Source organism: Galeopterus variegatus, unplaced genomic scaffold (genome assembly GCF_000696425.1).
Source record: "Galeopterus variegatus unplaced genomic scaffold, G_variegatus-3.0.2 Scaffold1619, whole genome shotgun sequence".
NCBI lineage: Eukaryota > Metazoa > Chordata > Mammalia > Dermoptera > Cynocephalidae > Galeopterus > Galeopterus variegatus.
The window spans coordinates 123202-148348 of record NW_007727730.1 but is presented as its reverse complement, the minus strand read 5'-3'; the positions used below and the strand labels follow the sequence as shown (position 1 = coordinate 148348).

The 25147-nt window shown below is 45.1% G+C and overlaps 1 protein-coding gene across 1 annotated transcript in view; it reads right to left on the bottom strand.

The window, feature by feature from the left end:
* The window catches only part of DNMT1 (DNA (cytosine-5-)-methyltransferase 1), a 43577-nt gene extending 28677 nt beyond the window's left edge, over window positions 1-14900 (bottom strand). The window contains exons 1-8 of the mRNA XM_008578020.1: window positions 14789-14900; window positions 7755-7791; window positions 7124-7231; window positions 6709-6928; window positions 5379-5454; window positions 3737-3815; window positions 2338-2372; window positions 1824-1908 (exon numbers count right to left, since the gene is read on the bottom strand). Of these exons, the coding sequence (XP_008576242.1) occupies window positions 1824-1908; window positions 2338-2372; window positions 3737-3815; window positions 5379-5454; window positions 6709-6928; window positions 7124-7231; window positions 7755-7791; window positions 14789-14868 (720 nt within the window). The 5' untranslated portion in view covers window positions 14869-14900. The remainder of the gene's footprint in view (window positions 1-1823; window positions 1909-2337; window positions 2373-3736; window positions 3816-5378; window positions 5455-6708; window positions 6929-7123; window positions 7232-7754; window positions 7792-14788) is intronic.
* Between the last annotated feature and the right edge of the window lie 10247 nt (window positions 14901-25147).

The following is a 25147-nucleotide window of genomic DNA, read 5'->3' as shown; positions in this document are numbered from 1 at the left end:
GGGGGAATAAAGACTAGTTAATTTTTTTGCATTTGGTCCTGATCTTTCTATTAAAGTGTCCTATGAAAATAAAATACCTGGCCCGGCCCGTTGTTTACTGGGGAGAGTGTGGTGCTGATAACACCAAGGCCCCGGGTTCAGATCCCATATAGGGGTGGCTGGTTAGCTCACTGGGTGAGCATGGTTCTGACAACACCAAGTCAAGGGTTAAGATCCCCTTACCGGACATCTTTTAAAAAAATAAAATAAAATAAAATACCTAAACTGAGCCTATAGTCTAGTTGATGGGAGTAAAGACTGTCTACTTTAGAGACAGCAATTCTTTTTGTATGTGGGGTAAATAGACAAGAAATTAAAGAAACTCTTAGAGAATAGATCCTACGACACTGAAGTTTAAGTATTTTTAACCTCGAAATTCCTCTATCACCTCTTGTCAGTAAGTGTAGACAAACTCACACAAAGTAACTTTATATCAAATCTAGGAACCTATAAAGGAATGAAGTTAGATGGCCCCATTCGGAAAGTAGCTCCATTGCTACATGACATATCATTTGGACCCTGAGCTAGACACCTCGCCAGAAAACCACACAAATCAAATGCAACCTCAGATTCTCCAAACTCTAGCAGGTCTGTGGCTGCCATGGAAACTCCCCATGAAGCTTTTCTTTTTAAACTTTCCGGAAAAGTAATCTCATAATCAAGATCACACAACTCATAGTAAAAAAAGGTGTTGGGCTGGCCAGAAAGCTAAGTTGGTTACAGTGCAGCCTTATAATACCAACTTAACATGAGTATGTTGCCTGCAAGGCACATTTAATATTTAATATGACCTTTAAATCTGGTTCTGATAAGCAATGCCAAATCATTCTTTGTAATGAAGGAGGAGAATTCTACCTGAATTTGTTTGTAAAGAGATCAAAATGTCAGTGATATTAAAAGAAACACATTGCAGACCTTCCTACTGCAAGGGATTTCAATTTTACCCTAAGCTCCTCCTTTAGAGGGTGGTGGCCGAACTAGCCCATTAGGCCTGCTTGTTCTGAAATGAATTTGAGGTGTGTACCGACTGTAACTGCTGTCTAATTTTAGCTAGTATCAGGGAGGAAAGGTGATCAACTGAAGAGTAGCTCTTCAAGTACCAAATGGTTCAAGAATTACCTTAGTTGATCCCCCATAAGAGTAAAATAATAGACATCCACCCTTTAACAGGCCCCCAATAAAGGCACTCACTACCCATCCAAGTTTATAAAAAACTTCTAATCGATATCTTAACGTGAAACAAAACCAAATGGGACCCCATACCGGCCAGCCACCCTCTCCCCCAAAAAAGAGACACCCAATGGGACCTGACATCTGTACCACAGAATCTTAACCTCTGATTTTACAAAGACGAGAGACTGGGGAAAGAGCTAGTCTGATCTCACTAATAAGAAAGAAACTTTATATCTGGATGATGCTATAGAATTTTAGTACTTACCATGTTTGAAATGAGATCTTTACAAAGACCTTGTCAGCAAGAAGGATGGGCAGCCTAGAGGACAGACTGAAGCCCTGTGACTAAGTAGCAAAGGTCTAGGTGACCCCTAGGCTTAACAGTGAGGTACTAATTACCACCACAACCTTATAACCCACCTTCCAGGTAGAGAACCACCAGAAAAATGAGTTTGAGAAGTGTTTTAGCGAAAAGTCGAGGCCATTTTGATCATTAGTGAAAGTCATTGTTTCTACACATTCCCTACCTCCTACTCCCCCTTCCTGGAAACAAATGGGGACTGTAAGAGATTAAGGTAGAATTAACAAACTTGAAGGTGACAAGGCTTTACTTTTTCATCTCTTTCTTCCTCCTTTTCAGTGTGTGTTCCTGGTCTCACACTTTCCGGTTCTTCCGCAGGAAGAGGTCTAGCAACTCTGTCAAGCAAAATAAAACATACGCCAAGTGTGACTTACTCAGATTCTGCCCCAGAAGCCATTTTCTTAAGATCCTCCTTCCTAACCCTAGAAGCAATGTCTTTCCCCCCACACATAAGCAATGTCTTAACATATGAGTACATTGCCTGAAAGACACGTACTCATTTAATATTTAAGATTTAATATGACCTTTAAATCTGGTTCTGATAAGCAATGCCCATTGCCCTTAATTCTTTGCAATGAAGGAGAATTCTACCTGAATCAAAAGTTTAATAATCTGACCCCAAATTCAGCATCCTCGACAGGTCTATGGTTGCCATGGAAACTTCCCATCAAGCTTTTCTTTTTAAACTTTCTGGAAGCTTAATTTCCGTTATCAAGATTACACAACTCATAGAACAAAAAGAAAGGTGTAGTAACTATTCTTACAGTTCTTTGGATGTAACTTTACGTCTCTTCTCATCCTGTGTGGAGGGAGGGGAAGAAGAACAAAACAGACAAGAATATTGGGCTCAAAGGAAGATCAACACCAAAAGCACAAGTCAAAGCATTAATACATTTGATATGGTTAAAAACAGGTGCGGGGGGAGGTTTGGGCATTGGGGAGAAGATCTGGGAAACTGTCTGGTATTAAGGCTTACCACTCCTAAGACAAAGGCAAGGCCCAGGAGCTAGGCCAGCACATGTGAGCTTACTAGAGATTATGTAGTGACGCTACATAAAAGCAGCAAAGATTCTCCACCTCATGTCAGGAATTTTTTATTAGAAAATCTGAGTGATAGGGCCGGCCTGTGGCTCACTCGGGAGAGTACACTGCTGATAACACCAAGGCCATAGATGCAGATCCCATATAGGGATGGCCAGTTAGCTCACTTGGGAGAGTGTGGTGCTGACAACACCAAGCCAAGGGTTGAGATCCCCTTACTGGTCATCTTAAAAAAAATAAAATAAAATAAAGAGAGAAAACCAAGTGATAATTTAGGATTCACATCAGGAGGTGATGACAACTTAAATGGGACACTATGTCTTTTCTCAGATGAATATGCTAGTACAGGATTCCCTAAGGTCACAAGATTTTCTATCTCCTGGATACATGTGTTTATTTAATTTAGAAGGGATAAAAATATTTGGTTGGCTAGTTAGCTCAGTTGGTTAGAGCGCAGTGTTATAACACCAACGTCAAGGGTTCGGATCCCTGTAACAACCAGCTGCCAAAATGAAAAAAAAAGAAAGAAAAGAAAAAAAGGATAATAATATTGTGACCTTTATCTTGTTTCAGCTGGAGGTTACACAAACCTATACATGCATACCTGTGATGAAACTGCACAGAACTACACACACAGACACACACACAGACACATAAAAACTAGTGCCATGTTCCTGGTTTTGATGTTATATTATGGTAAGATGTTACCACTGGGGAAAAGTTGGGTGAAGCATACATGGAAGCTCTCTCTACGGTATCATACAGAATATATATATGAAATGTAAATATAAAATTCTGCCTCCAGACGGCCTTCAGACTCAAGAAGCAAAATCAACTTTTCCTGAGCCGCCAGCCTGCCCTGCAGATTTCAGACTCGCCCACCTTCACAATCTTGTGAACCAATTCCTTAAAGTAAGTTTCTCTCTCTGTGTATATGCATGTGTGTGTATATATATAATACACACACATACCCTATTGGTTCTGTTTCTCTGGAGAACCCTAGCTAAACAAAGTTTTTATTTGTGCTCTTACAAATAAAAGTCAAGTGCTCTTACACTATTTAGATAGACCACATGTTAGGGCACAATCAGTAGAGTAAATAAACAAAAATTCTAGCCCTACCTGGTCTTTTTCTTCTTCATCAACAGAATCGTCCGATTTTGCTCTTTCAGACTCTTCCTCGGGTTTCCGTTTGGCGGGGCTGTCACACACAGTGAGGTGACTATTAGTTCAGCAAGACCCTAAACTTCCAGGGGGCCTTGAGTGACTTAACCTTGTCCTTTCCAAAATGACTCTCTTTAGGACAGATTCAGGGCATGGATACCTCCCTCCCTCCAAGGCAGGCCCTAATGGCCAGGATGCTGAAAGAGCCTTCAAGTTCACTGTTTCTTTGAATGACAGGCTTAGAATACTATATCATCATTCTGCAAGCCCTAAGAAACCATGGATCGGGACACTGATCAACGCTGCTGCCCTCACAGAAGAGATATTACACACCTCTGATGGAGGAATACAGTATCACCCATGAGAATGTCAGCCTCAAAATATAAGGAGTGGGGGGATGGTTTGAGCACGGTGCTGATAACACCAAGATCAAAGATTCTAATCCCCATACTGTCCAGCCACCAAAAAAATATAAAAAAATAAAAAGTGGAATATGACCAGGCCTCTAGCCCTATTAGTTTATAGGAAATATGAGACAAGGGAATACGTTGAGTACCGAAGGATACAAGAGGCCAAATCTAGAAACTGGACAAACGAACTAATTTCTTTAAATAAATGGCAAGAAAATAAGAGGGAAGGAATCTGTAACTTGTAAGGCTTAAGGAACAAATCAACCAAATGTTTGTTGGCCACAAATGGGAAAATGTGAATACTGACTATATATTTGATAGCAAGGAATTCTCACATTTTATAAGACATGAAACAGTATTATAGTTGTGTTTTGTTTTCTTAAAATGAGACTGTTGGGCTGGCCCCATGGCGCACTCGGGAGAGTGCAGCGCTGGGAGCGCAGCGGTGCTCCCGCCGGGGGTTTGGATCCTATATAGGACTGGCCAGTGCGCTCACTGGCTGAGTGCGGTGCAGGCGACACCAAACCAAGGGTTGCGATCCCCTTACTGGTCACGAAAAAGACAAAAAAAAAAAAAAAAAATGAGACTGTTAAATGTTCATAATTAGGGCAGAGCCCGTGGTGCACTCAGGAGAGTGCGGCGCTGGGAGCACAGCAGCACTCCCGCCGCAGGTTCAGATCCTATATAGGGATGACCGGTGCACTCACAGCACTCACTGGCTGAGCACGGTGCGGCCGGTCTCAAAAAGGACAAAAAAAAAAAAATGTTCATAATTATAGCAAAATATTAAAATAGAAAAAGTGGTCAAAAAGAGACATCATCTAGAAACATACTGAAATATTTACAGATGAAATGACATGTCTGGGATTTGTTTCAAAGTAATCCAGTTGGAAGGACAGAGCATATGGGGATATAAGTGAAACAGTGGCCATGAGCTGATAACTGATGCTGGGTGATGGGTATTCGGGGTTCATTATACTAATTTTGTGTATATCTGGAGTTTTCTGTAAGAGTAAAAATAGATGAGGTCTTCAGAAATGTTATTCATGAGTGTCTAATGAACAAAACCACAAGATGAAAACCTACACAATATGGAAGTCACAATCATTAAATTGCACCCTACCAATTCATGTTTCAGCAAAACCAGCTGGCCCCTAGAGAAGGCAACTGAACAATCATCATAAACTGACCCCTTTGAGAAATGAGACGTGATGGTGGTCTGCCTGGTAGTTTTCCTTGTAATCCTGGGGCTGGGTGAAGCTTCAGCTGTTTAAAAAGAAAAAAAAGCCACTATGAACAGGAAAGTCCACAGCAATAGTGCAGATCTTCAACATTACCAAGCTGTTGTGGAAAGCCAGGTTCTAAAGATTAAGCATTCTTCCATTTTTATTCTAGTCAATAAGCAGCTTGGTAATGTCACCAATTAGCACCTGCCAGCTTGCTGAGCCATTTCACACAAGCTCCTATTTGAGAGGCCAAACCCAATGCCAGTCAAGGAAACAGAACCTCTCCTTACATTGTCAAAAAACAAAATGGCCAAGAACCAGACTTGTGCTCAAATTACGTGCTGTTTTATTTGTTTAAAATTCCAGAAGAATTCCTTTGCTTACAAATTAGGAAGGAGTCTGAGAATAAATGGTTAGCTTAAATAGGAATAGAACTTCATGGGCCGGCCTGGTGGCGCACTGCTACAGTGCGCCGCTTGGGAAGCGCGGTGGCGCTCCCGCCGAGGGTTCGGATCCCACATACAGACCGGCAGCTCACTGGCTGAGCGAGGTGCGGGAGCAACACCAAGGGTTGCGATCCCGTTACCGGTCCCGCCCCGGTACGGGCGCAGCACTGAGGGTTGCGATCCGTTGCCGGTCACGAAAAAAGACAAAAAGGAAAAAAAAAAAAAAAAAAGAACTTCACAGAAGAAATAAATATTAGTAGCCCCTGTCATCTAATGCTTCTCATAAATTTAGATCCCATGTTTTGAGATCTAATGCTCTATACAGAGGGTCCCCAACTTTATTATAGTGCCAGAGTGAAAAACATTCGATGGAAACCATACTTTGAGTACCAATACAATCATTCCTTTTCTCATTTTCAGTAAAGTATTCAATAAATTATATGATATTCAACAATTCAACATTTCATTATAAAATAGGCTTTGTCTTAAATGATTCTGCCCATGCAATTTGCTAAGATAAGTATTCTGAGCAAGTTTAAGGTAGGCTGGACAAATTAAGCTAAGATGTTCGGTAGGTTAGGTATATTAAATGCATTTTCACCTTACAATGGATTTTCCAGGAAAAACCCCACTGTAAGTCAAGGGACATCTGTACTTGATCAAAGACAAAATTTAAAGTAAACATCTGAGCTAGTTAGGAAGTAGATGGTACTCAATAGTTAGGAAGTATACATAAGAAACCAACCAGGAAATGCTGCCCAGGGGGTACATACGGGTCCAAGTTTAACTGTCCCCTTCTGGACTACCACAGCCTCCCTGAAGGTTGAAAATAAGTCAAGTGCTCTTACACTTTGTCTCTCCATTGGACTTGCTTCTTCTGGGTATGCGCAACCTGGAAACGGGTTTGAGGGGGTGGTTTGCCTCTGACATTACCACTCTACGGTCTTCACTACTTGTCTGGCTCCCGTTTTCTAGACGTCCATTCACTTCCCGACTGAAAGTGTGAGCTCCATTCTCCAAGGACAAATCTTTATTTAAAAGGGATTTGACTTTAGCCAGGTAGCCCTCCTACAGCAGGAAAGGATAATTTAAGTAGCAGTGAATGTAAACAAGTGGCAATAAGAGAACAAGGAAACACATGCATTTCCTTTATAATTATCAGGCGACAAGGAGAGCTGGGGGATTTTCTGCCTCCCTAGTCACAGACAAGTTACATGGGAGGAGACATTTTTCTAAAAGCCAGGATGCTGAGAACTGACTTACCTCTGATAGTTCTTTTTTACGTAATTTGGTTTCCAAGTCAAATAACTGATTCTTTATTTCTGTTTGCAGAAATTCACGCAAGAGATTCAATTTCTCCTTCACACATTCCTAAAAGAAGGATATAGATTTAGCGGTCCCCAAACTATCAAGCTATTAACAGACTAATACACAAATAATTAAACTGCCTGGTCACATCACAGTGACTGAATGGCAGGTAATGCTATCTCAGCCAAAAAACTACATATTCACAAAACACATTCATGATATATCCATTAAGATCACATTACTCCCATCTCCAAAGTTGTGAAAAATGGGATGGTTAGAGGTGAGATGGAGACATATGTTATATTAGAACAAAATTGTGCTTTTGAAAACAGTGTTACCAGGACAGTTACAATCCAGAATTGATGGTTTCGAATCTAGACTGATAAAACTGCCAAATGAGTAACCCAAAACCAACTAACAGCAGCATATCAACGCAGACATTAAACAAGAATCCTCAACTTATTTTTGAAACTTTATGGAAAAAAAAAAGACAATTCCACTTAAAACAAAGTTCTCTTTATGAGCCATGAAGTATCTGTCAAATAAGTCACATTTGCTAATAAAAAATTTTTAAAGTAGAAATTACCTTTTCTGTTAAGCTGTCTCTTTCCAAATCTTTGAGCCTGGGGGAAGAAAATAGGGGAGAAAGAAACACTTGTTAAACAACTTCATTTACCTGTAAGAATTAATACCAGTCTTAAAGAATTTTGGAAATAAGTTTGACATATGAGTGTTGGAAAAAAAATATGGTGGCTTTTGTCTCCCCTGCCCTGTCCAGAATGTCTTACTATAATGTCTACACATTAAGAAGTCATTTGTGGTCTGAAAGAGGTCCCCCTTTTGGGGGGTCGTTTTTCTGACATGAGATGATACAGGAGCTCTATAACATATCTTATTTTAAAAGGTTCTGAGAAAGGGGGAGCAATTCACGCAGTTAGTGTCCTTCATAAAGACAATGACCTACAGCTAGTCTTTCTCCAGTTGGGTCTGACGAGAGCCCATAACGGTTTGTCACAGCGTGGCTGGTGTTAGAATTAATGAACCAGGGCCATAGGACACTGTGGGGGGACAGCCAGCTAATATTTCCAAAGGCCAGGTGGGGGGGTGCAGCATTCCAATGAGGACTGGATAAAATGGGGGAGCCAAGGCATCCAGGGCAGTAGGACTGGCACTTCAGAGAGTTCATTCTTCAGAATGTACCTAATCATTCAAAAGCACAGGACTGTCATGAGTTTGCCTGGAAAATCATGGCCTGATTTGATTATTTAAGACTGGTGACTTGCCTCTTTGGGGGGAGGGGAGAAAAGAATAAAGGAACAAAATGAGAAGTCACCAAGAAAGGGGAGGTGAGTGCAGAGGCTGTTGTTCCTAGCCTGGGTGCTGACTGCAGGCAGTGTGGTGAGAACCGGTCTAACCAGCTGGGTAAGTGTCAGTGGAGGGAAGGCACCCTGGGCAGGAACCAGGCCTCCGCCATCTCTAGATTCTCCCACCCAGCACCCACACAGACAGACTAGGTGCTCAGTTAGCAGCAGCCCAAAGGGCCTAAACAGCTCTTCCAGGTGGGCCTTTGCAGAGGCCAAGTGTAAGCAAAAACGCCAGTGGGCTTTGCTGGACCAGTGTCACAGAGTGGCAGCTCCAGGCACATGTGGATCCTGCTTCCATTTCGAGCGCCACTCACATATGTGGGTGCCTACTGAATACCAGGCTCTGGTCCAGGCAATGAGCTGGATGACTGAACGTGGGCACCACCAGACAGGGATGAAAGGCTTTTCCATAGAAAAGACACTCAGCACCGTTCAGATACTATATATTGTACACACGGTATGCCTTGGACTCAAGAAGCTTGGAGAATCAAGATTTCTAGGAGCACATGGACCCTCTTCCAGGCAAAAGTCACTTCACCCTAATAGTCACTCAGGTCCGGGGAAAGCCTTAAATAAGAACAGCTGCAGAACTGGGTACTGCAGCAGTATGACATCTGACTTTTCAGTCACTCTATCATAAAACTCTGGCAGGACACAGCTCGTACCTTGACCAGCTGGACAGTCTCTTGACCCTAAGGTGACCTCAGGTGTTAAGGACAAGACTCAACTGATTACAAAGCCCACCAACGTGTCTTTTGTAGAATGCTGACACCTCCTACATCTGTGCAAGGGACAGATCTGTGGGTCTGAATTCTTTCAACCCTTCTCATGAACTGGGATATTTAGGCTGACAAAGAGACAAACAAAGAAATCTTCAGAATACCTACAATGTCCTGCCTAGTGAAGACTGGATTCAACCTGGCTGGCCAGAGTGGAAGGTCAGAGCCAGACAGGCATCAGGGTGATGGCAGGAAGTAGGCTGGTAGTATGCCTTTCCTCTGTAGCTTGAGGGTCAGTCCCTTCCCTGGTAAAACTGTGATGACACTTCCTCATACGTGCTCTACATTCATAACCAGGAGGATTAGAAATGGACGTGAAGGACATAGCAGAGGACTCAGAAAATACAACCTTTGCGTTTTCCAGCCTGAGATCCCACGATTCATTCCTACTTGAGGAGTTCAGAGCTCTGTGAACTGGAAAGAGGGGCTGCCCAGACGGGAGTGCCACAGCAGGAAGCTGGCTCAGGGAACACCCAAGACACAAACCCAAGACTGGCCGACACACAGGGCAGGAAAGCCAAGTCCAGAGAGAGAAGGCCGGGTGACGGTGTGAGGGAGGTCAGGAACGGCAGGCTAAAAAGCATCAATTTTGTTCCATAGTCAACAAACTATCCAGGGAGTCATGGAGGAGGTGGGGCCCATGACATCAGAGCCATGCTTTAGGACAATTAATCTGGCAGAAATATACAATGTAGATGGGATAGGAAGAGATTACAAAATGTTAAGTTATTCTAACACCCCTAAGCTAGAAATGCTGGCCTGAAATATGGTTTAGCAGCAGGAGTGGGCCATGCAAGAGAAGTTACAGGGCTGTTAACCCAGATTAGGACCGGCTGCACAGCGGGTGGGCCAGCTATCTGAAATAGTTATCTGCAGTAGGCAGAATAATGGACCCCAAAGATGTCCATGCCCTAATCCCTGGAACCTGTGCATATGTTACCCTACATGGTAAAGAGACTGTGCAGATGAGATTAAGGTTACACTCCTTGAGATGGGAGATTATCCTGGATTATCCGGTGGGGGGCCCAATCTAATCACTTGAGTCCTTCAGAGCACAGAACCTTCCCAGCTGCATTTTGAGAGAGATGCAACTAGGGAATCGTGAGAGAAGTGAGGACTCAGCCTGCGACTGCTGGCTTTAAGACAGAGGAAGGGGGAGTCATGAGTCAAGGGATGACAGCCCCCAGAAGCCTTCAGCTTAGAACTAGGAAGAACACAGGAACCTAAGTCTTACAACCTCAAGGAACTAAGTTCTGCCATCACCCGGAAAGAGCAGGAAACATTCTCCTCTAGAGCCTCCAAAAAGGAACGCAACCTGCCCACACCTTGATTTTCATGCAGTGAGACCCATCCTGGGTTTCTGACCTACAGAAATGTAAGATAAATGTATGTTATTTGACTTAAGCCACTAAATTTTTGGTGATTTGTTATGGCAGCAACTGAAAACTAAGAGTTTCAGAAATTCAGAACATGTTGGCAGGGAGAAAGGAGAGTAAACAGGTCACGAGTTTTAAGAGTGAAGTATTTCAGTGAACAGTAGCTATCTAGATGATTACTCAGCAGCTAGAACATACAAGTGACTCTCAAGAAAGGCATCAAAACTGGAGATAGCCATCTCCGGCTGGCACCCCAACGGCTGAGGGTAGAAATTCTAAGACTGGAAGAAATGAAGGTCCAGTAATGAAAGAAAGAAAAGGAGTGGGGGAAGAAAGAGGCTCCCTGGTAGTACACAGTTCGCAAAAGCCAAGGATACAAAGAGGAAGCGAGATAGTGAAGAAAGAGGACAGAAAGCTGCGTCAACCCTTAAGAGAGAAATGTCTCATCAAGATTAGGACTAGGGCTAGCCGGTTAGCTCAATTGGTTAGAGTGTGGCCTTGTAACACCAAGATCAAGGGTTTGATCCCTGTACCTGTACCATCTAGGTTTTTGGCCCTGCCCGCCAAAAGTCAGCCACAGAGGAAGGTCACCCCTATGGAGCGGGCAGCCCCATCCCCTGCCCCACCACCATTTTACAGATGAAATAAAGACACCAAGAGGTTAGATAACTCAGACACACAGCTGGTTAACAGTAGAGCAGGATTTGAACCTCAGTAGTCTGCAACTCTAGAATTCTACCACAGGAGAGCAGAACTAGAACAGATAAGTCAGTTTTCACCTATTCAGCAACAGCCATGGAAGTAGAGATAAGGAGTCCAAGACTCTACTTAATCTAATCACAGAATGGCTAGCAGATAAGAAAGCTGTGATAATTACAAAGACTAATCAGTTGTGCAAAGGAGGTTGTAGAATGAGCGTGCAAATCTAGGCTTCCTTACCAGGGAAGTTTGGTACACAACCATCTGAGAGTCCGCTGTGCATCAAACTACAGACACAACAAAAAAGGCAATCATGATCTGACAACAGTCCCTGAAATAATCATCAACTCCAGAGTTGCAAAGGCAGCATTCGGGATGCACTGACAGAATTCAACACCCTTCTTACTGCAGGGCAGCTGGGATGTCTGTCTGAGCAACAGCGTTAATGTTGAGTGGACAGTAGCCAGCTTGGGGAAGGGGTAGGTGAAGTCTCACGCTGGTTGCTCTGGTTTCAGGCCCTGAGAACCTGAAAGAAGGCCTGTGTGGCTTGTGAGAAGGACACAAGATGATGAGGACAGGTGGATGGGAATCCTGGATTTCAGGCCAAGTGCACGAGGCAACATATGGAATAGGGAAACCACTGGCTCCAACTTGTGTTTGAAAAAGATCAGTTTAGGGCCGAGCCTGTGGCACACTCGGGAGAGTGCGGCGCTGGGAGCGCAGCAGCACTCCCGCTGCGGGTTCGGATCCTATATAGGATGGCTGGTTCGCTCACTGGCTGAGCGCGGTGCAGCCGGTCTCAAAAAAGACAAAAAAAAAGAAAAAGATCAGTTTCAGGCCGGCCCCGTGGCTCACTTGGGAAAGTGTGGCGCTGGTAGCGCTGAGGCCGCAGGTTCGGATCCTATATAGGGATGGCCGGTGCACTCACTGGCTGAGCGTGGTGCAGACAACACCGTGCCGAGGGTCTCGATCCCCTTACCGATCAAAAAAAAAAAAAGATCAGTTTCTACTTAAGGAAAAAAACAGACCTGAAGGGCAGCAGGAACACAAGTGGGAGATTATCAGTTTGGATGTGCAAATGATGGCAGCTTGAACACAAAGAAAACCAAGCTGAAAAGTGTGGCTTGCCCTGAAAGGCATGATTTTTAGAAGATGTGGGGTATATTATACTTCACAAAAGTTAAAGACTTAGAAATTCAAACGTCGAAAATACTTTCTAGTATCATACACCTGATGGAACTATATGTGAGTTTAAAAAAGAAGTTGCCATATAAACACAAGTTAACAGAAATGATAGAAGCTGCATAAATAAGGACCAGGCCTAATTTAGCTCCTAGTGTAGTTATTCTACTGGACTTAGGTACCTCTTTTATATTGTAAATTTCTTGACTAGTTTTCCTAAATCAAGAAAAGTTATACCTCTATTTACAAATCTAAGTTTAAGGGACTGTTGGATGCCATGTTCATGTGTGTATTTTTGGTAAGATGAATGACGAAATATTTCAAAATGTAAAAAAATCTGTTGAGGGGGTCACAAGCTGATAATTTCATTGTCCACCACATGGTCAAATGCAAACATCTAAAACTCAACACCTACAATAAGGAAATTCTAGTTTAAAGAAATATGGAAGCTAGGGTGAATGGTGGGTTGTAAGACTCACCTAAAGGTACTCCAACTTAGCCAAACAAAACCCCTGTACTGCCTGACAGGTTAGCTCAGTTGGTTAGAGAGCAGCCTTCTAACACCAAGGTCACAGGTTCAGATTCCCGCAATGGCCAACCACCAAAAAAAAAAAAAAAAAAAAAAAAACCACCTTCGTGCAGGCTCAATAAAGCCCCTGGGCCAGTGGCCTGTTTGCAAGTCCCAGTCCAAGGGAAACGTTTTGGCAAGAAGCAAACCTCAGAAGGAATCCCAGCTTCCTAGCAGTTAACTCCTGCAGCAACCACTCTTAAGGATTGAATGAGATAATGTAGTGTTTTCTACAGTTACTGACTGATTAGAGAACGGAAAAAAGCAAGCTAAATTAGCTGTTAACAATGCTTACTAACATATGAGCTTTTATGTGCTGGGCATATTCTCATTTAACCCACTACCAGTTCAAAGTCCATATTATTATTCCCAGTCTACAGATGTAGAGGCAACATAGGCTTGTCCAAGGTCATCAACAAACCAGTGCAGGTAGAGTTCTCATCATCAAGTAGGCTGGTTCCAAACTTCTCTGAATTGGGTCTAACATCATGAAGCCCAATACTTTCAAAGTTCCATTTCCATTTGAAGTTAGGTTATACCTTGAGGGGATACTCACATAGATCAATAAGACATACCCTCTCTAATTGTGATTAAGAATTATTTTAAACTAAATACCCTCTACCCCCAAAAGTCCAACTCAGAACTGGCCTGGCACAACCACAGTTAACAAGCCCAGGGAAATAGAGAAATGGCCAAAGTGGGTTCACAAACCCTACTGGAAGCGTCCAAGCCTGATCAGGGTTCCTGTGACTAATGCACATGGCACTTGGGACTAGTTCTCAGGAATGAGTCAATGCCCTTCACTAATACACAGCTCGGGCCAGTCTTTCCCCCGACCCCTGTGCACAGAAAAGCCCAACAGAGGAATGAATTGCTACAGCCGGGGCCCCCTGACATCCCTCACTCTTCCCTGTGCACACACTGAGAAGCCAGTTCTCACTAGCAAGGCGTCCTCGACAGCCACGGCTCCCGGGCTCAGATTTACTAGAAAAGACCAATCAGCCTTCTCTCTGCCCGAGCCCTGCGCTGCCCGGTCTAAGCTCCTTCCAGAATGACTTCCCCAGCGGGGCCAGAACAGCGCAGTCCCGGGTGATGGAGGCAGCCCCCCATAGGAGACGGTGCTCGCAAACCTGAGCCGGCCGAGCCCGGGCCCCGACCGGCGACGTCCGTCTCTGGAGGCCGCCATCGGGATGGACGGCTCGGGGACACCGAGGGGTCCCCCCCCCGAAGTGCCCCCGGGGACCGGGCCGGGCACCGGAAGTGGAGGCCGGAATGCCCGGGCTGGGGGGTGTCCGGAGGCCGCGAGCTGCCCACTTCCTGTGCGACCAGGCTGACCGCAGGAGCCCGGCCCGCAGCTGTTCAGAAAAGGGGATCCCCGAGACGAACCCCAAAATGATCTGAGAAAGAAGCCCCGGGTTTTTAGTCACCGGGGAGCTGCGAGGGGCCTCGGCCCATTTTGGCGCCAAACGGTCAGGGGCGCGCGCGACCGGAAGTGCCACCCGGTCCCGCGCCAACCGCTGCCGCGCGCCGCACCGTCCCGCGCATGCGCGTCCGTCTGTCAGCAGCGGCCACGGGCCACCCCGAGGGGAAGCGGTTCCCCCCAACCAGCGCTGTGCCTCCCCCCCGAGTCTGCTGTCACTCGCAGCACCTACCGCCTGCGGACATCGGCTGGCAGTGAGATGGCCGGGGTGGCCAGCGCGGGCACCCGGGCTGGGGCGGTGCGGGCCGGCATCTCGGAGGCTGCAGCAGACGCGGCGGCAACACAGGCGTCCCCGGCTTTTCGCGCGGAAACCGACAGGGAGGGGCAGAGAGCGGAGGCAGCAGCGCGTACCACCCCGGCGCGGGCACGGGGGGGTGGGGGGGGGACGGTGGGACGTACCATGCGTAGAAAGCGCAGGCGGACGGAGTGGAGCAGGCAGTGCACAGGCAACACGCATGCGTAGGGCGGGCGCGCTCCCCTACGCGGAGCAGTGGGCTCGTCCAAGCTCCACCTTTTGCTGGGAGCTGGCGCAGGTTGCCAGAGACATTCATTCATTCATTCTTTTGGGCATGCTGGGGATAAAGCAGCGGAATAGCCCCAAGGGGTTAAGAGTGCATGAACTTTTGAGTTAAAGTCTTCAGTTCCAACCCAATCTCCACCTATTTGCTCACTATAGGACCTTGGGCAGATCACTTGGACTCAGCTTCAGTACGCTCATCTATAAAACGGGGCAAATAGCACTGAACGCTAGAAAATCTTGAGGATGTACCAAATTCGTAGCTAGCGCCAAGGATCTCGCAGTGTAGGGAGGCCTAGGCCACTCCTATGGCCTGTGTTTAAGAAAGCACCAGGGGGCTGGCCAGTTAGTTCAGTTAGTTAGAGCACCGTGTTAATAACAAAGTCAAGGGTTTGTATCCCTGTCCTGATCAGCCGCCAAAAACAAACAAAAGCAAAACAAAGAAAAGCACCAGAACATGGGGAAAGGATAGTCTCCTCAACAAATGGTGCTGGGAAAACTGGATCGCCACAAGCAAAAGAGCAAAGTTGGTCCCTTATCTTATACCACATACAAAGCTAACTCAAAATGGATTAATGACCTAGACATAAGACACAAAACCATAGAACTCTTAGAAGAAAACATGGGGAAAGGCTTCATGACATTGGATTTGGCAATGATTTCTTGGCTATGACATCAAAAACACAGGCAACAAAAGCTAAAATAGACAAATGGGTCTACATCAAACTTAAAAATATCTACAAAGCAAGAGAAACAAAGTGAAAAGACAGCCTACAGAATGGAAGAAAATATTTGCAAACTATATCTGATAAGGAGTTAATATCCAGAATATATAAAGAATTTCTATAAACCAACAACTAAAAAGCTAATCACCCGATTAAAAAAATGGGCAAAGGATTTGAATAGACACTTCCCCCCCAAAAAAACTATGCAAATGCCCAACAAGCATATGAAAAGATTCTCAACATCACTAATTATCAGGGAAATACAAATCAAAACCACAATGAGGGCCAGCTGGTTAGTTCAATTGGATAGAGCGCGGTGCTGATAACACCAAAGTCCAGGGTTAGATCCCTATACCTGTACCTGCCAGCTGCCAAAAAAAAGAAAAGAAAAACCACACACACACACACACACACACACACACACAATGAGATCACCTCACAACAGTTAGGATGGCCACTACCAAAAAATAAGTGTTGGTGAGGATGTAGAGAAATTGGAACACTTGTACACTGTTGTGGTGGTGTAAAATGAGGCAACCCTTACGGAAAAGAGTATGGAAGTTCCTCAAAAAATTAAAAATAGAATTATCATGCGATCTAGCAATCCCACTTCTGGGTATCTAGTCAAAAGAATTAAAAACAGGATCTCGAAGAGATGTTTGTATGCCCATCTTCATTGCAACACATAGCCAAGAGGCTGAAGCACCCAAATGTCCACTGATTGGTAAATGGATAAAGAAAACAAGATAGGACTGAGTTAAAAGAATACTTTTATCTCAAAAAAAAAAAAAAAAAAAAAGAAAGCAATAGAATGGAGTTTAAAATTATGGTAAATTTTTATGTTTTTGTATTATGAAATATTTGTATTACAAAATTTACTTGTGGATATGTTTATACACACACACACACACACACACACACACACACACACACACACACAGAGTTCCCCCAGTGGCTAGTGGGGAGGGGTCAGCATGGCCAGAAGTGAACCTCAGACCTTCTGATGGTTATAAATTACCAATGGCAGAACCCAGGAGAATTGAAAGATAATTTTTTTTTTTTGGCGGCTAGCCAGTATGGGGATCTGAACACTTGACTTTTTTTTTTTTTTGGTGGCTGGCTGATAGGGGATCTGGACCCTTGACCTTGGTGTTATCAGCACCACGCTCTAAACGAGTGAGCTAACCGGCCAGCCCTGAAAAATCATATTAATAAGATTAAAATTAACAGCTATTAATTTAATATTTAATCAGCATTTATGTACTGCACTAGGTTCAATAGGGGAGTTTTTAAATTTAATCCTTTTTTTGTATGCATGAAATAAGAAGTCAGATTTTGTTCAGGAATACCGATGACCTGAGGAGAGATGTTAAGCTAACCCATCTCTCCAGTAAACCTGACAGACAATGGCCAGACTAAAACAATCTCCAAGACTCAGATTTACCAAGGGGGTAATTTAATCCTTAACAACCATAAAGGGAGGCAGGCTATTTGTCACGTAGCCTCTGCCTCAGAAGCTCCTTTATCAAGATCATAGACTCAGTCAACAGCAATGACTATGAATCCAGGTGTCTTTAGTCCAGAGCCTGAAGGCAAAATGGTAACCCCAGGGTTGGCCAGCTGTCCAGCCTATGGGAGGTCAAAGGGACAGCACTGGGGGAACTGACATAAAGAAGAGGTGCAGAAAGGGGGTGACAGAAGATAGTCTCGCCAGAGTGAGGCTTACTCCTGTAGACCTGTCAGAAGCCAGCATCTGGGCCCCTATCACACCTTGAGAAAGGGGGAGCTTACAGGGCCGGGGGAGAAAGGGGAACTCAAGGCAGAGCAGCTGTGTCTATTGGGGACCTCCTCTCAGGTAGATTATTTGTAATACCTTTGCCAACCTTGTGAAGAAGAGGTTTCTCAGCCCATTTTACAGATGGGCAAAGGCTCAAGGACATGGAAAAGATTTGCCCAAGGGCCCCCTGCAAGTTGGTGCCCAAGCTGGGCTTCCAGCCAGCTGATCTATTTCCAAGTTTCTCAGGCCAAAAAGCCAGGTGGTATCTTTCCTTCCCCTCCTCCCCTCACATGCAAAACATGAGCAACCTCTGTTGCTTCTTCCTCTGAAACTACAACCCAAGTCTTTCTGTTTATCCACTCTGCTGCCACCCCAGCCCAAACTGTCAGCATCACTCACCTGGATTATTCTAGCAGCCTCCTTCCCAGCCTCCCCGCTGCCCCTTCTCCATGCTGCAGCCAGAAAGCTTTTCAAAAAATACAAACAAACATGCCATTTTCTTCTTCTCACATAAAACCTCCCCAAACTTCCCATTGCTCTTAAAATCTAAGCATTTTATTTCTTTACAGGGTCCTACCTGGCTGCGTCTCTTTCTCTCCCCACCCCCCCACCCCCAAGCACCAGCTTTGTTGACCCACTTTTATTCTTTTGAGCTCTCATGTGCCCCAGAACCTTTACCTTTGCCATCATTTCTGCCCAGACCACTCTTCTAAAGGATTCACACATCTCAAAGCTTTCCTCTACACAGAGCCTTCCCCAGACCACCTGGAAGCAACCCCTCACCCCACCCCCAGTCATGCTATCCTATTATGTTATTTCTTCATAGTATTTACCACAGTCAGAGATGCTGTTATTTACTGTCCATCAGTCTGTCTGTCTCACTAGAAAAGAACAGGGGTTAGCAAACTTTTTCTGTAAAGGACCAGAGAATATTTTAAGTTTATAGGTCACACATTTTCTGCTGCAACTACTCAGCTTTACCACTATAGTGCAAAAACAGCCATAGACAATATGTAAATGGATAGGTATGACTGTGTCCCAATAAAACTTTATTTACAAAAACAGATGGCAGGCCAGATTTGGTCCTCAGGCCTTAGTGTACCGATCCCTACCCAGACTATGAGCTCCAGAGGAATGCATATGTCAGTTGAATTAATATATAGGACATGGGGCTGGTTAGCTCAGTTGGTTAGAGCACAGTGTTGATAATACCAAGGTCAAGGGTTCGGATCCCTGTAATGGCCAGCCACCTAAAAAAGAAAAAATGTTCCTAATATATAGGACATGGGAGGTATCTGATGCAAAGATAAGACAATGTTGGTACATAATAAAGCTATTTTCTCCCTGAAAACAGCATAATTTCCATTTTACAAATATGGAAACTGAGGCCCAAACCAGACCAGATTGCAAACCCAGGTTTGTCTCCGGTCTCTGCATCATCTGCTTTGTTCCATTCACCCGACCACTAGAGATGTGAGACAAAGCCATAGACGCAGGATACTGAGATCCTCAAGAGAGACTGCTTGGACCCCCTCCCCCAGTGTGGTCCATCCCTTGAGAAAAGGGACTGGAATGTCTAGAAGAAACCAGTTGCAGCTTTTGTGGGCATTCACTCTGTCCCACCTCAAATGTAGCATTCTCAGACCCTCCGCAAGAAAGGCTTGCCAGGTCCAAGCTCCCTGCTGCCCAGGCCACACTCCAGAGGCCAGGAGAGACCCAGATGTCAGCCCAAAGCATGAGAGGCTGGTGGAGGGATGGCCACACATCCCGAGCCATGGTCAGTCAGAAGGCCAAAGTTGAGTCACCCCAGATACTGGTGGACTAGTCACAGCCACTGAGATCTTGCTCAGTGCCAGGCCCAGGAGTGGCCCTGGGCAGCTGTAGCAGCACTCAAGGGCTCAATGGGGACACTTTACCACTCTTACCCCAGATGGGCCTCTAAAGCTCTCACTCCAGACTCCAGTGACTAACCCTAGCCAGGAATTGGATCTGGGGAAACCCAAGTCCTCTGGAGTGTGCTGGGCAGAGCCTGCTCTTCGTGATACCCTTGAGCAAGCTGATGGCTCTCTGTTTGGGATCACAGGAGGATGGCTGCCAAGCCCTTCAGATTTTTCCTTCAAAAGAGTCCTTCAGTCAGTTAGATGATCTGCCTCCTCCAAGGCCACTGCCCCAGCCCAGGCTGCCTGACCAGCCTCCTTCCTGGGCTTACTCCTTGTCCCTCTCCCCATCTATTCTCCACACAGCAGCTGGAAGAAGTGTCTCAGAACCAAGTCTGATCATCACCTCCTCCCTACCCCATCGAAGGCACCTGAATGACTCCTCAGTGCTCTTAGGGCAGCCCACAAGGCCTGGGTGCCCTGCCCTGACCACCTCAGCTCTCGCCACTCACCCTCTTGCTCACTCCAATCAAGCCACATCATAGACAGTCCCAACCCATTCCTGCCTAAGACCTGTGGTAGCCAGCCTCCAAGAGGGCCCCCAATGTTCCTTGTATCTTGGTATTTGTGCCCTGTAGAATCCTCTCCCTCACTCAGTCAGGGTCGGTCTATGTGGCAAGAGGTGGCGAGTGACTTCCAAGTCTAGATCATAAAAGGCATCATGGCACCACCTTATTCTCCTGGATCACTTGTTCAGTGGGAAGCCATCTTGCCATACTGTCAGGATGCTCAAGAACCCCATGGGGAGGTCCATGGGAAGAGCAACCAACTTGTCAACCACATGAGAGGGCCACTCTGGAAGTGGCTCCTCCAGCCTCAGTTGAATCTTCAGAAGACTGTATCCCTTAATGATATCTGACTAACCTCTTGAGCAATGCCCCCCTCAACTGAGATGCTCCCACATTCCAAACCCACAGAAACCATGAGAGATAATACATAGGTGCTATTGTTCTAAGCCACTAGACTTTGGAAATTTTTGTTATGCAGCCATAGATAATTGTTGCAAGGTTTCTGCACGTGCTGTTCTGTTAGCCTGGAAAGCCCTGCTTTTCCATGTGCCCGCTTCTCCTGCTGGGATAAACCCCAATTATTCTTCCTATTGTGGCTCAAACATCACCTCCTTCAAGGAGCCTTTCCTGACCTCCCCCAACCCTACCAGGTGTCTTTGTTACCTGATCTCTTACAACCACAGCCATTTCTTTCAGAGCCTTTTCCTCAGCTGATGATCACATATTTGGGGGTGATGGTTTTATGCCAATCATACCCCTACCATGCCCAATGCCTAGGAAAGTGCCCAGGATGAAGATGGCATGTAAAGAGTTATGGAGTCCTACGCAGGTAAGGGTTTGATGCCGACTTTCCCCACATTAAATGCTCGGTTTGCAAATATCCATCAAAAGTGCCAATGTACACAGCCTTTTATTCAGCTCTACTACTTCCAAGAATTTTTCCTAAGATCCATTCACACACACATGCAAAATGAGAAATGGACACAGCTATTCATTGCAGCCTTGTCTGTAGCAAAAGACTGGGAAGAACCTAGTTATCCATCAGTGGGGGATTAACTAAGGAAATGACGTTCCTTTCACAAAGTGACGGAACCTACAGTAACAAAACATAGGTGCTTTTCATCACATAATATCTTAGAGATCATTTCCTATCAGTACGTGAAAAAAAAAAAAAGGAAGGTGTAGAAGAGGATGCATAGTGTGATACCATTTATGTAAATAAATAAAAAAAAGGAAGGGGGAAATTATGTGTATTTACTTGTTTATACATAAAACCTTGGAAAAGAAATAAGAAATGGATACCTTCCTGGAGATAAGAAATGTTAATCAGCAGTGTGGGGGACAGACAGGAGGAGGAATTTTTCTAAATGTCTTTTTGCCCTTTTGGAATGCTGGGTCATGTGGCTATGTTGTTTATGTCAAGCAGAAATGACTAGCAGAGCAGCAGGGAAAGATTAGTCTTTCCAGTACATGGTGCTGGGTCATTGGATGACTATACGGATGAAAGTGAACCTCGATCCCTACCTCATGCCACATACAAAGGTATTCAATTTCAGGTGCTTTGAAGATATAAATGGAAATGCAAAGTCAAGAAAGCTTTTATTTATTTATTTATTTATTTATTTATTTATTTATTTATGTCCTTTTTGAGACCAGCCACACTGTGCTCAGCCAGTGAGCGCTGTGAGCGCACCAGTCATCCCTATATAGGATCCGAACCCGCGGCGGGAGTGTTGCTGTGCTCCGAGCGCCGCACTCTCCCGAGTGCACCATGGGCTCGGCCCAAGAAAGCTTTTAAAATAAAACACAAACATCTTTGTGACTTGGGGTAGGCAAGTGTTTCTTTAATAGGACACAAAGCATATTAACTATAAAGAAAAATATGTTGGGCTATATTAAAATGAATTTTTGTTCATCAAAAGATACAACTGGGGCTGGCTAGTTAGCCCTATTTGTTAGAGCATGGCGTTGACAATACCAAGGTCAAGGTTTCAGATCCCCATACTAGCCAGCTGCAAAAAAAAAGAAAGATACTGCTAAAAGGCAAGCTACAGACATATGTCTGACAAAGGACTCACCTCTACAACACATATAGAATGCCTTCAAATTAATGAAAGACAGATAATCCTTTTTTTATTAAGTGGACAAAAGAGTTGAACAGGGACTTCACAAAAGAGGATAACCAGATGGCCAAGGCTCATGTGGAAAGCTGCTCAACTTCATTAGTCATCAGGGAAATGCAAACTAAAACCTCAGTACAATATCACCCCCACACACCGCCTACCCTGCCCCTCTCCCCGACCACACACACGCACCAGGATGGCACAAATTACAAAAGAAAAATGTTCAAGCATTGTCAAGACCAGAACTCTGTGTTACTGGGGGAGTCCAAAATGGTACGGCCACTTTAGAAGACAATTTGGCAACATCTGCTAATACTAAACATATTCCTGCCCTGTGACCCAGCAATTCCACTCCTGGAATGAGTGTTTTTATCTACCAAATGATATGAATAAAAATTTTCATAGCAGTTTTTTCACAATAGCCAAAATTGAAGACCATGTAAACAACAACAGAACATTTAGTTATTTATTCACACAATGGAATACCATACATAGGGATCATAAACTTTTTCTGCAAAGGGTCAGATAGTAAAATATTTTAGGATTTGTGGGCCATACAGTCTCTGTCACAACTATCCGACTCTGCTCTTGTAGCCTGAAAGCAGCCACAGACAATATGTAAATGAGTGGCACAGCTGTGTGCCAATAAAACTTTATTTATGGGGCTGCTGGTTAGCTCAGTTGGTTAGAGCATGGTACTGATAACACCAACGTCCAGGGTTCAGATCCCTGTACTGGCCAGCCACCAAAACCAAAACCAAAACAACTTTACATATGGACACCGAAAATCGAATTTCCTGTCATTATTATGTGTCACAAAATACTGTTTTTTTTACTTGCTTCCAACCACTTAAAACCGTAAAAGTCGGTGCTGGCCGGTTAGCTTAGTTGGTTAGAGTGCAGTCTTGTAACACCAAGGTCAAGGGTTTGGATCCCTGTACCAGCCAGCCACACACACACCACAAAAAAGTCATTTTTAGTTCACATGAAAACAAGCAATGTGATGGATTTGGCCCATGGGTCATAGTTTGCAGAGCCCTGCACTGAGAATGAACACTCTACAACTCCATGCAAAAATACAGCTGAATCTCAAAAACATGAGGCTGTGTGAAAGAAACCAGACATGGAAGAGCGCGTCCCAGGTAACTCCATTTATATAAATCACCAGTGTACTCCACTCCACTATTGTCACCACTTCAAGCTTGGGCTTCCTTCCTTTCTTCCTTCCAGACCACTTATACATTGTTAGCTCTTCCAAGCCCTCTTCAGCCTGCCTGGGTCCCACAGCTGGTTGTTACCCATTACAGTCACCAGGCCCTAGAGAAAAACAGTGGTCAGAGCTCAGGGGACTTCCTACCTTCTGGAGATCAATGGGAAACACACAGTGTCTGCTCCTGAACCACAAAGAAAGTCTCCCTCTCCAAACCACAGGGAGCAGGGATAAGGGTTGGACCTGCCCAGGCCTTAAATTAAGCCAGAGAGATTTCACAGGCGGAGCCTCCTTCCCCCAAATGACCACCAATTAACCACAACTGAGTCTCCAAAGCAATCCCCAAATTATTAAAAGTACTTAGGGCTGACTGGTTAGCTCAGTTGGTTAGAGCATGGTGCTGATAACACTAACATCAAGGGTTTGGATTCCTGCACTGGCCAGACACCAAGAAAAAGCTACCTGGAAAAGAGGGGATAGGGCCGAGCCCGTGGCGCACTTGGGAGAGTGCAGCGCTGGGAGCGCAGCAGCGGCGCTCCCGCTGCGGGTTCGGATCCTATATAGGGATGGCCGGTGTGCTCACTGGCTGAGCGAGCTGCGGCCGGTCTCAAAAAAGACAAAAAAAAAAGAGGGGGGTACAGAATCCCCAATCAGGGGATTGGGAATGTCCTTAGAAGTTTCCCCCACTCTCCCACTCCTGGTTTAGGGACCCTGAACTGGCTGAGTAGAAAGAAGGAACCAGAAAGGCATACACTGTTCATTTAGCCTGGGTTTCCTTGACCTGGGCACTGTTGACATTAGGGGCTGGATAATCCTTTCTCATGGGAGGCTGTCCCATTATAGGACATGCATTATAGGACGATTAGCAACATCCCTCAGCTAGATGCCAGTAGCAACCCACCCCGCATAGGCAGGACAACCAAAAATGTCTCCAGACATTGCCTGGAAGGCAGAACCACTCTGAGTGAGAACCACTGATTTAGCCACCTGGAAAGGGCATTATATAAATGCTCAAGCCTTATCCCACCGTATTTCCTCTGGGAAATACCTTCGTGCCTCACCTGCAGCCTAAAATCAGCCCCAAAACAGCATTCTGAAACCTATAAGTCATGGGTGGTTCACATCAGGAACAGTGACAAGTGAAAATGCAGAGTCCAAGGCCCTGGAATCAGATTCTCCGGGCCCTGGGAGGGCCTAGGAAGCTGTATTTTTCCACAAGCTCCCAACTTGTGTTTAAACAGGTTTTGTTGTTTTGGTTTTCTGTTTTTTGCTTTTGCTTTTTTTTTTTTTTCCTTTTTTGTCTTTTTTTTGTGACTGGTAATGGGATCGCAACCCTCGGTGTCGCGCCCGCACCATGCTCAGCCAGTGAGTGGACTGGTCTCTATATGGGATCCGAACCCTCGGCGGGAGCGCCGCTGCACTATCAAGCGCCCGCACTCTACCGAGTGCACCACCGGGCCGGCCCTTGCTTTTGCTTTTAAAAAAACATGGGGAGGTTCAATTACAAGGAGGACCCAGAGAACCCTCCAGGAACAAGAACAGGGTTTGTCACATGAAATGCAAACTGGCCTCCATATCAGTTAAGGAAGAGGTAGGAGGAGGAGCTTAAGGAAAACCCCTCTCCACAGTCTGAGTTATCAGAAAACAGAAATGTTGGGCCAGCCCGGTGGCGCACTGCTACAGTGCGCCGCTTGGGAAGCGCAGTGGCGCTCCCGCCGAGGGTTCGGATCCCA